Source organism: Crinia signifera, chromosome 2 (assembly GCF_055691185.1).
Source record: "Crinia signifera chromosome 2, ASM5569118v1, whole genome shotgun sequence".
NCBI classification, from domain to species: domain Eukaryota; kingdom Metazoa; phylum Chordata; class Amphibia; order Anura; family Myobatrachidae; genus Crinia; species Crinia signifera.
Genome location: NC_139218.1, coordinates 387701459 through 387718297, shown reverse-complemented (window position 1 = coordinate 387718297; position 16839 = coordinate 387701459). Strand labels below are relative to the sequence as shown.

Genomic DNA, 16839 nt, shown 5'->3' with positions numbered 1-16839 from the left:
ATATTAAAGATCTAGAAAAGTAACAGAAGACTTAACCTTACAAAGTCCCACAAAGGAATTGGTGGCAGAAGTACATTGACTGCTATAGAAGGCGCTCCGGCGGGTTATCCTACCTTTATGTCTTCTTCTGGCCAGGAGTTCAACATGGTTGCGATATGACCTTTATCATGGATGGTTATGAAGAGGCCGCTGGAAGAGAAGACAACATAATCTATATTATATATCCCTGCATTTATTTATCGTATAGGATTACTATGAACACGACAAGTAAAACACATTATATGTACAGCTACAAAGGGCTGACCGCTGCAGAAGGAACACACACAGTCTTATTAAAAGTACATGAGCGTGCTAACCCTTAGCAACCGACAAACCATTCGCTTTTATTTAAGCATAGAGACGATTTCACTGAAGGTCGCAATGTATTAGGAGTTCCTGACTCTAGGCGCACTGCACAACACTAATTTAGTGGTCCGAGCGGGTCCGATGACAGGCAGTAACGAGACGGGTACAAATCGTTATTCTGAGGGATGCCAGAGTGGTCTAGCATACACATTCCCCTATATAAGGCACCAATAACCATGTATAAATAGCTGAGGCTAAATTGCCTTCCAACGCATAAGAGGCCAAGTGCGTAGTTCATCCGCTGAAAGTGGCTTTTAGCCAAGTCAAATGGAATTCTCCATCACTTTCCTTCCCTTCCTCTTTATATGTTCTAAAAGTAAAGTTTGCAATAAAAATTAAGCCCTAAAAGTTTGAGAAAACACATTAGAGCAGACATCACAGTGTGGGAAATGTTGGAAGGCTTGGACAGAAATATTCATGTTTGCGAGCAATGGCGATGTTCTCGCAGGATGCAAACGCGTCGCAATCGCACTACACATGTGTTGCAGTGTCTTTGCATTGCAGCTCGCTGGGAGGATTTCGTGAAAGAGTGATTTACAGGGAGGGACCGTATAAGGGAGGTAACTGGGAATGCCAGCAGGTCATAGCTACTTTCAGGGTGTGTATCTAGATAAATAAATATGGCTTCCAGCTGCCTCCATTCCATCCTTACATCCGTCACTGGCCCTGTCCTCACTAACACATCATTCACCTCCTGATATACTCTGTGCTGCTGGGGACACTGCTCCTCCCACTATATAACTCTAAGTCTGTGGCTTCCTGCTGCCTCTGTTCCCCTCCTCACATCATGTCACTGTCCCTGTCACATGCAGCCCTGTCCTCACTGACACATTACTCATCTCCTGATATACTCTGTGCTGCTGGTGACCCTGCTCCTCCCACTATATAACCCTCAGTCTGTAGCTTCCTGCTGCCCCCATTCCCCTCCTCACATCATGTCACTGCCCCTGTCACATGCAGCCCTGTCCTTACTGACACATCACTCATCTCCTGCTATACTCTGTGCTGCTGGGGACCCTGCTCCTCCCACTATATAACTCTCAGTCTGTGGCTTCCTGCTGCCTCCATTCCCCTCCTCACACATCATGTCACTGGCCCAGTTTTTTTTTTCAATAACAAAAACACCCAAGTGGATGGACCAGACTGTTTCACAGAATTAGCTCGCTTGCAGAAATGCTTTGCGTGCTGTGCTCTTTCTGATCATATTATTGACTACAGACGGTATACCTGCAATGAAGAACATCCGGTCAGGGGACAGAAACTAACATCCTAAAAGTTGTTCAAACCTTAACAAAGCAGCTGAAAACTAACACAAAATCTCTCATTATTACAGTACAGTATATAGAGATTCCAAAAACTTCTTAACAGCAAAATACAGAAAACATTCCTTTCTGAGAAGTCTCAGAATATACCGGCCTGAGATAAAAGGAGAAAAAACGCGGCCTTGGTGATTTGAATACATTTAGAAATGTTTTCCCATTATATAGGGCTGTGCATTGAAGAAATGTGCCGAACCCGTCAGGTATAAATAACATAAGGTTATATAAAACAAAAATACCAACTCCACCGCCTTCCTGAAACCTATCAGAGATGAAAAAAGCTGGATTCATAATACGTTGTGTAACTCGGCTTTTTCCCCCCAATTACCAAGTTGCCTGATTTGCAGATCACACAGGAGGAAGACAACGGGGACCGTCCCTATGAAGGCTTTAGAGTACGTTTTTGGCATCGATGAAGACATTTTATAGGCCCTTGATAAGAAGGACGCTGTGTGTACAGAGATGTGATGGGAAGATAATGCTGGCGATAGGAGATCAGACAACAAGCATCTTTCCACGGCGGGGAGCCTCTTGTGAACGCGGGAGAGAGACAGATTATGTAATGAGAAAGAGACAGTTTATTTACTAAAGAGGAAATGTTGGGCAAGAGATTAAAATTCCCACAATTTATATCACCGCTGAAAGAGGCAGACTGTCTTCCCTCTAATTAGGCAGCGTCATTAACACACAACAAATGTGGTCCTTCAGGAGCAGCAAAAGAGGACCTTGTCATCCAGCCAAGGGGCCTGATTCAGACTTGATCAATGTGCTGCTAATTTTTGCAGTGCAGCGATAAGGTATAGGCCGCCCTGCCAGAGTGAAATCTCGCCCCGTGCAATTCTGCAATTTAATTAGCAGGCCATTGAATATCTGCAAATCCATTTGCAAGCACCTCACCATCAAATGATTCCCCAGTGTGCAGTCTGTGTGTAGCCCAGGACTTACTCAGCGGCTGTGATAGAATCAGGCTGATCAGGGGCGGAGCTGACATCACATGACTTCCCCTCACACACCTGGCCACGCCCCTCACCATATAATGATTCCCCAGTGTGTGCAGTCTGTGTGTAGCCCAGGACTTACTCAGCGGCTGTGATAGAATCAGGCTGATCGGGGGGAGGAGCTGATGTCACATGACTTCCCCTCACACACCTGGCCACGCCCCTCACCATATAATGATTCCCCAGTGTGTGCAGTATGTGTGTAGCCCAGGACTTACTCTGTGGCTGTGATAGAATCAGGCTGATCAGGAGCAGAGCTGACATCACATGACTTCCCCTCACACACCTGGCCACGCCCCTCACCATATAATGATTCCCCAGTGTGTACAGTGTGTGTGTAGCCCAGGACTTACTCAGCGGCTGCGACAGAAACAGGCTGATTGGGGGCGGAGCTGACATCACATGACTTCCCCTCATACACCTGGCCACACCCCTCACCATATAATGATTCCCCAGTGTGTGCAGTCTGTGTGTAGTCCAAGACTTACTCAGTGGCTGTGATAGAATCAGACTGATCAGGGCAGAGCTGATGTCACATGACTTACCCTCATACACCTGGCCACACCCCTCACCATATAATGATTCCCCAGTGTGTGCAGTCTGTGTGTAGCCCAGGACTTACTCAGCGGCTGCGACAGAAACAGGCTGATCGGGGGCGGAGCCCTTGTTCCAGGTGCCACGTCACCTAGCTACTCCTCTACCCATTGCATCCCACCCCGGTATTTCTAGAACTACGTTCACTAATGACAAGGATGAGGATTAGAGCTGACAAACCATTACACAGAGGTCTTCAGTTCCATAACTGTGGCAGCTCTGAACAGGAGTTCCGCTAATAACAGAAGGACAACGTGTAGCTGCCATTACTGCCGTCAGCCTCCTGTCAAACAAAGATCCCACAGGCTTCAAAAACAAGAACAGATCTTCAGTGAAACATGACAATGACAAAGGTCAGCGACAGTTCTCCGGCTCCGCCGCGTAGGAAATGTACATTATGCTCATTCTTCCTTTATGATCGCATGATGAGCACTAGTCTGAATTTCTGTACATTCCAGTCTCTGATCTTGGGCTGGAATAGTACATAAGGGGATTACGCATTATCCAAACACACTCACAGGGGCCTACAGTGTGTATGAGAACCATCAGTCATTTGATCATAAAGCAATTATTTTGGACATTACAATGAAAAATGCTAAAGGGTAAAAAGACAATTTGCAAGAATCCCCCTCTCCGTTCCGAGCATCTATCCCCCTCTCACTTCTCTAGACCTGTCCTATCTCATAAGGCAGCACGGATGGTGTAGTGGTTAGCATTACTGCCTCACAGCACTGAGGGTTCCATTCCGACCATGGCCACGTGTGGAGTTTGTATATTCTCCCTGCGCTTGAGTGGGTTTCCTCCGGGTACTCCATTTTCTCCCACAATCCAAAAATATACTGGTAGGTTAATTGGCGCCCTCCAAAAATTAACCCTAGAATGTCTGTGTGTGCGTGTACATGTGGTAGGGAATATAGAGTGTAAGCTCCACTGGGGCAGTGATTGTTCAAATTGTATTTGTAAAGCGCTGCGGAATATGTGTGCAAAGTCGCTAATCTTGTGGTATCAAACATTTATACATTGGCGTGCTCCGTGCATTTAATTAGGGTGAAATCTAGCGATGTATACGCATATCCCCCCCCCCTTCTCATATCATACTTAAGGGTCAATCGTATTCCGTGTGGATTATTCACAAGTACGAATCATCACGGCACCTGGCGCACTTTACGGCAGGCTGAATTCGCTTAAAAGCGCTCGCACCACCATAGGGACCTAATAGGATAGACCCCTTACAGTAGGACCATTATTGTTATTACTAAACAAGCATTTGCCCGCGGGTACACTTGTGATGCCGTCTGTTATTACAATGGAACTAATCTTACAAAGACGATAGTGCCATATAATTGTGTGCTGTATATTCTTCACACGCAGAGCATCTTTACGCCGTACATCGCAAGGAACGACTGAGATAATGCAAGAAGAGGAAAGTACCAGATGTCTCATTATTTTGCATCTTCGTCACATCACAGGCATTGTTCCAGAGATGCACCAGGCCAAATAGGAATTGGTTCTACACATGTACAAAGGTGACAGAGGAGGTGTAACAGAACTCGGCTTGGGGGAATGCGATGGAATCCCTTTTACAGAGATTCACAATGAGTAGAACACATACACAAATGTCATACAAGTCCCACTGAGCAGTGTATGCTAGCAGTGCAGTCAGTCACTCACAGGTGATTTATCTGTGCAAATGATGCACATGTTCAGCGTGGGTATGGTCGACAGGGTCCACATTTCAACAGTTAAAAATAGTCGACATGGTCTAAATGTCAACATGATTTTTTCATGATTTTTGTGTGTCTATGTCAACTTAGGTCGACATGGACACTGTCTAAGTCATGCATGACCAAACTGTGGCCCTCCAGCTGTTTTGAGATTACACATCCCAGCATGCCTTGCCACAGTTTTAGTAATAGCAAATCTGTGGCAAGGCATGATGGGACTTGTAGTTTCACAATAGCTGGATGGCCACAGTTTGGACACGTCTGGTATAAGTGTACCCCCTCCACGCCGTAGTGGATGGTAGGGTATGAAATACAACATGTCGGCACATGTCGGCTCAAAATTTTGTTAAAAAATGCACGTCAACCTTTTGACCTAGAGTCAATCTATCGCCCCCGAGTGTGACTTGAAACGGGACTATTGAGAGAGGCTGACAGGGGGCCCCGGGTATAAGAACACCTCCTCTTCTACATATCGGATCCTTAAATTGTGAATGCTCGATTTCACCAGGAATCACCAGACCCATCAATAAAAAGGAAGGCCCCAGGGGAACATCAGCATTTAAATAATGACTTGGCAAAAATCATTATTTGTTATTTATTACCAGTTTCTTATATAGCACACACATATTCCGCAGCGCTGTACAGAGAATATTTGAACATACAATCTATATTCCCTACCACATGTACACGCACACACAGACATTCTAGGGTTCATTTGTTGGGAGCCAATTAACCTACCAGTATAATTTTGGATTGTGGGGGGAAGCCGGAGTACCCGGAGGAAACCCACGCAAGTATGGGGAGAATATACAAACTCCACACAGTTAGGGCCATGGTGGGAATAGAACCCATGACCTCAGTGCTGTGAGGCAGTAATGATAACCATTACACCATCCATACTGCCCCGTATATATAACACATGGTGGGAATAGAACCCATGACCTCAGTGCTGTGAGGCAGCAATGCTAACCATTACACCATCCGTACTGCCCCGTATATATAACACATGGTGGGAATAGAACCCATGACCTCAGCGCTGTGAGGCAGTAACTTAACCATTACACCATCCGTACTGCCCCGTATATATAACACATGGTGGGGATAGAACCCATGACCTCAGCGCTGTGAGGCAGTAATGTAACCATTACACCATCCGTACTGCCCCGTATATATAACACATGGTAGGAAAAGAACCCATGACCTCAGCGCTGTGAGGCAGTAATGTAACCATTACACCATCCGTACTGCCCCGTATATATAACACATGGTGGGGATAGAACCCATGACCTCAGTGCTGTGAGGCAGTAATGTAACCATTACACCATCCGTACTGCCCCGTATATATAACACATGGTGGGTATAGAACCCATGACCTCAGCGGTGTGAGGCAGTAATGTAACCATTACACCATCCGTACTGCCCCGTATATATAACACATGGTGGGGATAGAACCCATGACCTCAGCGCTGTGAGGCAGTAATGCTATAACCATTACACCATCTGTACTGCCCCGTATATATAAGACATGGTAGGAAAAGAACCCATGACCTCAGCGCTGTGAGGCAGTAATGCTATAACCATTACACCATCTGTACTGCCCCGTATATATAAGACATGGTAGGAAAAGAACCCATGAGCTCAGCGCTGTGAGGCAGTAATGTAACCATTACACCATCCGTACTGCCCCGTATATATAACACATGGTGGGGATAGAACCCATGACCTCAGTGCTGTGAGGCAGTAATGTAACCATTACACCATCCGTACTGCCCCGTATATATAACACATGGTGGGTATAGAACCCATGACCTCAGCGGTGTGAGGCAGTAATGTAACCATTACACCGTCCGTACTGCCCCGTATATATAACACATGGTGGGGATAGAACCCATGGCCTCAGTGCTGTGAGGCAGTAATGCTAACCATTACACCATCCGTGCTGCCCCGTATATATAACACATGGTGGGGATAGAACCCATGACCTCAGTGCTGTGAGGCAGTAATGCTAACCATTACACCATCCGTGCTGCCCCGTATATATAACACATGGTGGGGATAGAACCCATGACCTCAATGCTGTGAGTCAGTAATGCTAACCATTACACCATCCGTACTGCTCTGTATATATAACACATGGTAGGGATAGAACCCATGACCTCAGTGCTGTGAGGCAGTAATGCTCACCATTACACCATCCGTACTGCCCGGTATATATAACACATGGTGGAGATAGAACCCATGACCTCAGTGCTGTGAGGCAGTAATATAACCATTACACCATCCGTACTGCCCCGTATATATAACACATGGTGGGGATAGAACCCATGACCTCAGTGCTGTGAGGCAGTAATGCTAACCATTACAACATCCGTACTGCCCTGTATATATAACACATGGTGGGGATAGAACCCATGACCTCCGCTCTGTGAGGCAGTAATGTAACCATTACACCGTCCGTACTGCCCCGTATATATAACACATGGTGGGGATAGAAACCATGACCTCAGTGCTGTGAGGCAGTAATGTAACCATTACACCATCCGTACTGCCCCGTATATATAACACATGGTGGGTATAGAACCCATGACCTCAGCGGTGTGAGGCAGTAATGTAACCATTACACCATCCGTACTGCCCCGTATATATAACACATGGTGGGGATAGAACCCATGACCTCAGCGCTGTGAGGCAGTAATGCTATAACCATTACACCATCTGTACTGCCCCGTATATATAAGACATGGTGGGGATAGAACCCATGACCTCAGTGCTGTGAGGCAGTAATGTAACCATTACACCGTCCGTACTGCCCCGTATATATAACACATGGTGGGGATAGAACCCATGGCCTCAGTGCTGTGAGGCAGTAATGCTAACCATTACACCATCCGTGCTGCCCCGTATATATAACACATGGTGGGGATAGAACCCATGACCTCAGTGCTGTCAGGCAGTAATGCTAACCATTACACCATCCGTGCTGCCCCGTATATATAACACATGGTGGGGATAGAACCCATGACCTCAATGCTGTGAGTCAGTAATGCTAACCATTACACCATCCGTACTGCCCTGTATATATAACACATGGTAGGGATAGAACCCATGACCTCAGTGCTGTGAGGCAGTAATGCTCACCATTACACCATCCGTACTGCCCGGTATATATAACACATGGTGGAGATAGAACCCATGACCTCAGTGCTGTGAGGCAGTAATATAACCATTACACCATCCGTACTGCCCCGTATATATAACACATGGTGGGGATAGAACCCATGACCTCAGTGCTGTGAGGCAGTAATGCTAACCATTACACCATCCGTACTGCCCTGTATATATAACACATGGTGGGGATAGAACCCATGACCTCAGCGCTGTGAGGCAGTAATGTAACCATTACACCGTCCGTACTGCCCCGTATATATAACACATGGTGGGGATAGAACCCATGACCTCAGCGCTGTGAGGCAGTAATGTAACCATTACACCGTCCGTACTGCCCCGTATATATAACACATGGTGGGGATAGAACCCATGACCTCAGCGCTGTGAGGCAGTAATGTAACCATTACACCATCCGTACTGCTCCGTGTATATATAACACATGGTGGGGATAGAACCCATGACCTCAGCGCTGTGAGGCAGTAATGTAACCATTACACCGTCCGTACTGCCCCGTATATATAACACATGGTGGGGATAGAACCCATGACCTCAGCGCTGTGAGGCAGTAATGCTAACCTTTACACCATCCGTGCTGCCCCGTATATATAACACATGGTGGGGATAGAACCCATGACCTCAGCGCTGTGAGGCAGTAATGTAACCATTACACCGTCCGTACTGCCCCGTATATATAACACATGGTGGGGATAGAACCCATGACCTCAGCGCTGTGAGGCAGTAATGTAACCATTACACCATCCGTACTGCTCCGTGTATATATAACACATGGTGGGGATAGAACTCATGACCTCAGCGCTGTGAGGCAGTAATGCTAACCTTTACACCATCCGTGCTGCCCCGTATATATAACACATGGTGGGGATAGAACCCATGGCCTCAGTGCTGTGAGGCAGTAATGCTAACCATTACACCATCCGTGCTGCCCCGTATATATAACACATGGTGGGGATAGAACCCATGACCTCAGTGCTGTGAGGCAGTAATGCCAACCATTACACCATCCGTGCTGGCCCGTATATATAACACATGGTGGGGATAGAACCCATGACCTCAATGCTGTGAGTCAGTAATGCTAACCATTACACCATCCGTACTGCCCTGTATATATAACACATGGTAGGGATAGAACCCATGACCTCAGTGCTGTGAGGCAGTAATGCTCACCATTACACCATCCGTACTGCACGGTATATATAACACATGGTGGAGATAGAATCCATGACCTCAGTGCTGTGAGGCAGTAATATAACCATTACACCATCCGTACTGCCCCGTATATATAACACATGGTGGGGATAGAACCCATGACCTCAGCGCTGTGAGGCAGTAATGTAACCATTACACCATCCGTACTGCTCCGTGTATATATAACACATGGTGGGGATAGAACCCATGACCTCAGCGCTGTGAGGCAGTAATGCTAACCTTTACACCATCCGTGCTGCCCCGTATATATAACACATGGTGGGGATAGAACCCATGACCTCAGTGCTGTGAGGCAGTAATGCTAACCATTATACCATCCGTGCTGCCCCGTATATATAACACATGGTGGGGATAGAACCCATGACCTCAGTGCTGTGAGTCAGTAATGCTAACCATTACACCATCCGTACTGCCCTGTATATATAACACATGGTAGGGATAGAACCCATGACCTCAGTGCTGTGAGGCAGTAATGCTCACCATTACACCATCCGTACTGCCCGGTATATATAACACATGGTGGAGATAGAACCCATGACCTCAGTGCTGTGAGGCAGTAATATAACCATTACACCATCCGTACTGCCCCGTATATATAACACATGGTGGGGATAGAACCCATGACCTCAGTGCTGTGAGGCAGTAATGCTAACCATTACACCATCTGTACTGCCCTGTATATATAACACATGGTGGGGATAGAACCCATGACCTCAGCGCTGTGAGGCAGTAATGTAACCATTACACCGTCCGTACTGCCCCGTATATATAACACATGGTGGGGATAGAACCCATGACCTCAGCGCTGTGAGGCAGTAATGTAACCATTACACCGTCCGTACTGCCCCGTATATATAACACATGGTGGGGATAGAACCCATGACCTCAGCGCTGTGAGGCAGTAATGTAACCATTACACCATCCGTACTGCTCCGTGTATATATAACACATGGTGGGGATAGAACCCATGACCTCAGCGCTGTGAGGCAGTAATGCTAACCTTTACACCATCCGTGCTGCCCCGTATATATAACACATGGTGGGGATAGAACCCATGACCTCAGCGCTGTGAGGCAGTAATGCTAACCATTATACCATCCGTGCTGCCCCGTATATATAACACATGGTGGGGATAGAACCCATGACCTCAGTGCTGTGAGGCAGTAATGCTATAACCATTACACCATCCGTACTGCCCCGTATATATAACACATGGTGGGGATAGAACCCATGACCTCAGTGCTGTGAGGCAGTAATGCTAACCATTACACCGTCCGTACTGCCCCATAATTTAAACCAATGTTAGCCTGCAAGTTCACCTACAGGTGTCTACAGAGGAGAATCTGTGGCAAACATCCCCCCCCCCACTAAATACATGGACACAGCCAGTGGTAATATGCAGCACTACACTCGTCAAATCCAATCTGCAGCAGGACAGGATCAAATAAAATGTCAAAGTGTCTGATTCATACACATAATAGGCCCATTATACTGCACTCCTTGCGCTCTTCTGACATGTTGTCATTTAAGGTCACGCTCGGACAAGATGTCCCTGACATTTACTTGTTGAGATATATTGACGCGCCGCTTTTTGAGGCAGATAAATTGTATCAAAGCTGTTACAGACTGAAACACAGATGTCAGGGTCAAATTATTAATTACGATTAATGACCAGAGGTTATTAATTATCAGCTGTACACTCTTTACAATTCTCGTCATAATAATTCTTAGAAGTCGAAAGGATCTATTTATTAAGGACACATGCAAATAACTCTCCGCTTAAGAAGCTTTAAGCAGAATGAACATTAATTATAGAGAACTACTTAAATGCCAATCAAAATGACTGCAATGTAGTTTTCACTTTGAGCTGTGACCGTTTTTACGTTCACTTTGAGCCGTGACAGTTTTTAGCACACAAACTCTCCACCCCCTAGCCCCTATCTGCTCCTATCTCCAATCTGTCTTCAGAGCTCCCTCTCTCCATATCCAGCAAGAATTAAACAGATCAGTGTCCCTGCAAAAAAAGCTTTCACTTTCTGTTGTGAGATCTTTTAGCACGCAAAGGAGTCATTTGTCTGTGCAGTGGCTTCTAGTGGTGAGTGGCGGTACTTCACCTCATAAAGGAGTAGTTAGACTTAGGGGATTTGTATAACCCATCAGAGTATTTGCAGCTGGACGCAACTGCAAACACTTTAGTAGCATCGACTCAGAACCGGCTGATAAACGCCCGATACGCCCGCTTTTATGCCGCCACTCCTCGTTACCCCCACAAAATGACTGCTCTCTCTCTCTCTCTCAATCACTTGACCGTAATCGCAGTATGTGGGCATCGCAGCAGGGTCTCACTTACAGACCACCCATAAGCGCTGAACTGCAAAAACGCTGGCAGAGCGTGGAACTGTGAATCAGGCCCAAGATTGGGTGAGAGGCTATGGGAAATTGTGCAAAGTGTACTTGGGGCGGACACACCTGTGTGTGAGGCAATGTGTGCAAACAGTGTAGCTGAAGGCGTTATTCTTTGGTGTGTCATCTAAACGTAATCAGCGCACATTAAAGACAGCGGCGCGGACAGATCTGTATACAGAACATGACATGTATGAAATCATAAAGGATTGATAGCGCCAGGTCTTCATACAAACACGTATAATCCTTCACAGGAAAACAGGACATGCCGGTACAATAATGCAAAGGAAACAGACGGGGTCGTCATGGAGACAAAACAAGATTCAACAGTCTTGCTGACTTTGCAGGCACAGCATGGAAATGGGGCGGATATTGGCTATCTGATTATTAAAATATTCCTGGGGAACATTGTTTGCTGTGGTGTAAGCACTGTTCCGCAGCCTTGTCATAAAACCTGTGACTCGCCTTACCCCAGCTCACCAAGTTCTACCACAGCGTTCCAAGTTGCCGGGGCTTAAAGTGGAGCCTGGGGCAATGCTAGGGTTTTCTGCACCCCTCTGCAAACTTTAAAAGTGTGCCCTACCTCCCATACTTCCAAATTATACCACAAAGTAGCACAATCTTACATTACACAATAGTACCCTTTATACATGTTATGCCACACATATGGATCCCTTATACACCATAGTGGTGCCCCTTACAGATAATGCCCACAGTTATGCTGCTTATATGCATAATGCCCACAGTAATGCTGCTTATATGCATAATGCCCACAGTAATGCTGCTTATATGCATAATGCCCACAGTAATGCTGCTTATATGCATAATGCCCACAGTAATGCTGCTTATATGCATTATGCCCACAGTAGCACCCTTATACACATAATATCCACAGTAGTAGTGATCTTTATACACAAAGGGCCTTTGCAACCAGAATACGTTCCCATGGGGACTGATGGTGGTGCTGTGCGCATTTCTGGGGCGTGCACCCACAGCTCCATTATCGGCACTTCAGTGATGGTGACGGCATGGCGTCTCATGCGCTGTGCCAGAAGGGAAGATGCTGGGACAGGTTTTTCTGTTGCAATTACTGTCCAGGGCTGTGGTGGAGGTGGAACCCCTTTATGCGGCCCCTCAAAATATTCTCTAGTGCCTACCTCACCCCAACCTGATGCCTCTCCTACCAATGATCCCATCTCCCCCTGTTCCCCCAACTCCTCCGGCCTCGGTCTGTCCTGCTCCTCCATATTGTAAGCTTTCACAATCAGGACCCAGCGTCTCACATCTGTCCCTTAGGCACGTACCCATCTGCACACAGTCCTTTGTGCTATGCCAATCTGTATGACCGGTACATGCTGCGTGCACATGTTCTCAAGTGTACGATGCTCTGAGGATATACAGTACACTGGCCCTGCCGCAGCATTGGTGATCCGGGGGTACCGTGAACTCATCATATCATCTGTGACAACACCCAATCGAATCGGGATTGAAGTGCAAGCAAAAGCGCACAGTGCATAAGTCCCACTATTCGTTACACTCTCAGAACCGGAGGGGTTAAGTAGTTAAAGTCATCCACAGATGTCTTTTAGCTCAAGCAAGTTATTATACGACACGACAGGAACACTTGGTAGGACGTTTCCACTTCAGACTGGGCGTAGATATTGCACTACACTGACGGCTTAATTAGTGCAGGAAGCGCGGGAAGCGATATCTGGAAAGCAGAACAGCAGCGGGATTCGAAGTCAGAACCTTATTATTCTCTGGAGAAACTCATCAGTCCTCTGGCGACAGCAGGAACCCTGCCTTTGCCACCCAGGCCAATTAGGCCCTCGTCTACGGGTCAATCAGACACAGAAGGAAACATAGAAGCGGGTTTATGCTAATTGTATTTCCTTTTAGAACTTTCATGATTATCTGCTCTGTTTCCAGCAAGTTTATTGCTGATATTATCAGAGGGTGCAGCGGGAGTGCGTTGGGCAGCGGGAGTGCGTTGGGCAGCGGGAGTGCGTTGGGAAGGGAAAGAGACTTTATTAACTTCAGATATCACTTATGTCCCGTACACATGGGGAGACGGGAGCAGCGTGCTGAGTGATCTAGTTCAGCACAGATCGCTCAGCACAGAGTGATGCACCAGTGTTCTGTGAGCAATCGGTCACGTTCAGTGTTCTCAATTGAGAGAACAAGGGCGATGACTAGATTTATACTGGATGCAGTATAGATCTAGTCAGGCCATAGCGACACGCGGGACCGTGCATCAACTTCACCGGGGCCATACACACGGAGCGAGCTATGCTTAATTTCCAAGCGATTTAGACAGACCGCTTAGCGATGGGGCTGTAATCGCCCCGTGTGTATGGCCCAATAGTAATCCCATGCTGTTGGTCTGGGCATGCCATCTGTTGTACGTATGGCCTTGGTGGATAACCATAGTGATAGTGATTATTGTATTGTTTGTAGTATTGGACCGAATAGCTGATTATTGAATTTCAAATCGCGGGCCCTTGATGTGGTCCCGTTTTCAGTTGCAATCGATTGATTGGGCGATTTTATACCTTCGTTAAATAGTGGCATTAGCGCATAAGTCTTTCCCCAAATAGTGACGCAGACCCTATACAATGAAAATATTGCCAATCATGTGACCTTGGGCCTGATCGCACGGCTGCTTTTTTTTTAGCAAATGGACAAACCCGTGTTGCACTGCAGGTGGGGTAGATGTAACAGGTGCAGAAAGAATTAGATTTGCTTTATTGTTACACTGCAATTTCGATTTCATTTTGAACACACCCCTCCCAAATCTAACTCTCTCTGCACACGTTGCATCTGCCCCACCTACAATGCAGCATGGTTTTGTCTATTTGCCATAAAAGCAGCCCTGCGATCAGATCTGAATCAGGCCCCTCATCGGAACCCCTTATATTGTCTACAACACAAGAACACAGATGATAAGGATCCCTTGGAAGTCCAGGCCCCATAGCCATTTCCTTTCACTTCCAACCGGACAGAAGTGATCACGCCTTTGGCTTTATAGCCCTCATAGAGCCCTTGGCAGGGACCCGGGTGATGGATTGCGATTAGAAAAGAGATTTGGAACATTAACGTTTGACCTAAATACTTCTAAAATTAATATTTGGAAATAAGATGAAGGTGAAGTTGGCGGCCAGGATGAAAGAGGCAATAAACAGAAGGAAGTAGCCCTGGGTGGGGTGCCCAGTTGGCAGGGAGACCATCAAAACACCATATCGCATGGTATTTATTGTACAGATGCTTTATAAAGTGGAATTTCCTGGAAAGCAGAATACATGTCTCGCATTATCTCTGGGATGGTCACTGTTATTAACCTATATTTATATAGCACAGCTGGGAGTAGTCATAATGGAGAAGTGAGCCAGACGAGAAGTGGCCCATGGGCAACCAATCAGCTGCTCTGTATATTTTTACATTATGCAAATTATAGATGTTACTTCAGTGCTGATTGGTCGCCGTTGGCCACGCCTCCTCTGGCTCACTTCTACTCCCTTACCACCGCTTCATACACCTACACCAGGGTTCTAGATCAAGGCTGGGTAATAACAGTGAGAGGTCGGAGGGCCCTGCTCGTAAGCTTACACCCGATAAGGAAATTGTCATGTGATACAGGAGCTTTAGAGCCATATTAGAAAGTGCTTGGTAGAATGTATGATCCTGTCATAGCAATTTCGGTTCGGAACGGTTTATTTCTTTGCGTACGGAAAGAACACATGTATATATTGTTTGAACTGTGCAGAGGAGGTGATTGTGTAGCTTCTGTAGGTTAGCGGAGTGGTTCTAGAATTGGATAAGCGGCCAATGGGTGAGTTTTCAGGGAAATGTTGAAGTTTTGAAGGTTATAGGAAAGTCTCGTACAAGAAATGGAGGTCCTCGGGTGTGGCAGGTTAGGTAGACACGCAGATTTCCCAAAAGTTGTGCTAGACACAATTCTTCTGGAATCTTCCTAGTGAAGGGGGCACAATGGGGATATTATCATGGGACATCATGGATATAATCATGGGATTATCATTGGGGCAAAGGACACAAATCAAGTCATATTAACCCCATTCCTACCCGTGAATTGCAGCATCACGCTGGGGTGGAGTCTAATGACGGGAGACCCCAGCCCCGCCCCCTGAAGTGCACAGCACCGTCTCCTCTCTGGAGTTCTCCAGGGGAGGGGACAACAAGAGTCGGCAAGTTCCTTATGCCAGAGATACATAACGGGAGATTCAGCACAAGAGATTTCACTCTTGTGGCTCATTTCAGACAATGAGCCACATACAGAGAGATTTGTGTCAGAGATTCAAATTGGGAGATTCAGCACGGGAGATCTCAAATCTGTCACGACTGTCACGCCGCACATGCCATCAAACTGCACTGTGTATGTGTATATATATATATATATATATATATATATATATATATATATATATACACACACACACATATATATATATATATATATATATATACACACACACATATATATATATATATATATATATACTAGGTGATTCATCGCGCCCTACGGGCGCTCTTCACACCATCGTAAGGGGCTGCGCCCCCTTAATTTGTGAACATTTGTATATGAGAAAGATGGTTAGAATTGTATGAAAGATGGCCTGTATTGCAACTTGAGTTATAGGTGAAATGTGTTAAATACAGAGCATATGATGTGGAAGGGGGTGTGTATTGTTTTGTTTAATTAAAAAGCGGTTACAGAGTAAGATGTACATTGATAGTGTGGATGGTACAGTGACATTTGTGGGTGTGTGGGGGGGGGGGGCTGTGTGGGCATGTTGTTTAGGTGTGTGTGTGTGTGCAATAGTATAGTAGGGTGTTTTTGAGTCAGCGGCTCCCCACTGGCGGAGGTCACGACACAGGAAAACAGGAGGCTGGGTAGTGATAGGGGTGTATGGACATAAGGGGGACTAAAGAGGAGGGTGGGAGATACTGTGCAGCTTCTGCCAGTGGGTGAGGGTCCAGTGTGGC

The 16839-nt window shown here is 46.3% G+C and overlaps 2 protein-coding genes across 13 annotated transcripts in view; both read right to left on the bottom strand.

Annotated features, from left to right (window-relative positions):
• Nucleotides 1-16839, bottom strand: part of PICALM (phosphatidylinositol binding clathrin assembly protein) — a 380825-nt gene that overhangs the window by 269405 nt on the left and 94581 nt on the right. The window lies entirely within an intron of this gene.
• Nucleotides 1-16839, bottom strand: part of ME3 (malic enzyme 3) — a 165360-nt gene that overhangs the window by 85680 nt on the left and 62841 nt on the right. For all 3 annotated transcript variants that reach the window (XM_083170267.1, XM_083170266.1, XM_083170268.1), the window contains exon 5: nt 114-189. In XM_083170267.1, coding sequence (XP_083026393.1) covers nt 114-189 — 76 coding nt within the window. The remainder of the gene's footprint in view (nt 1-113; nt 190-16839) is intronic.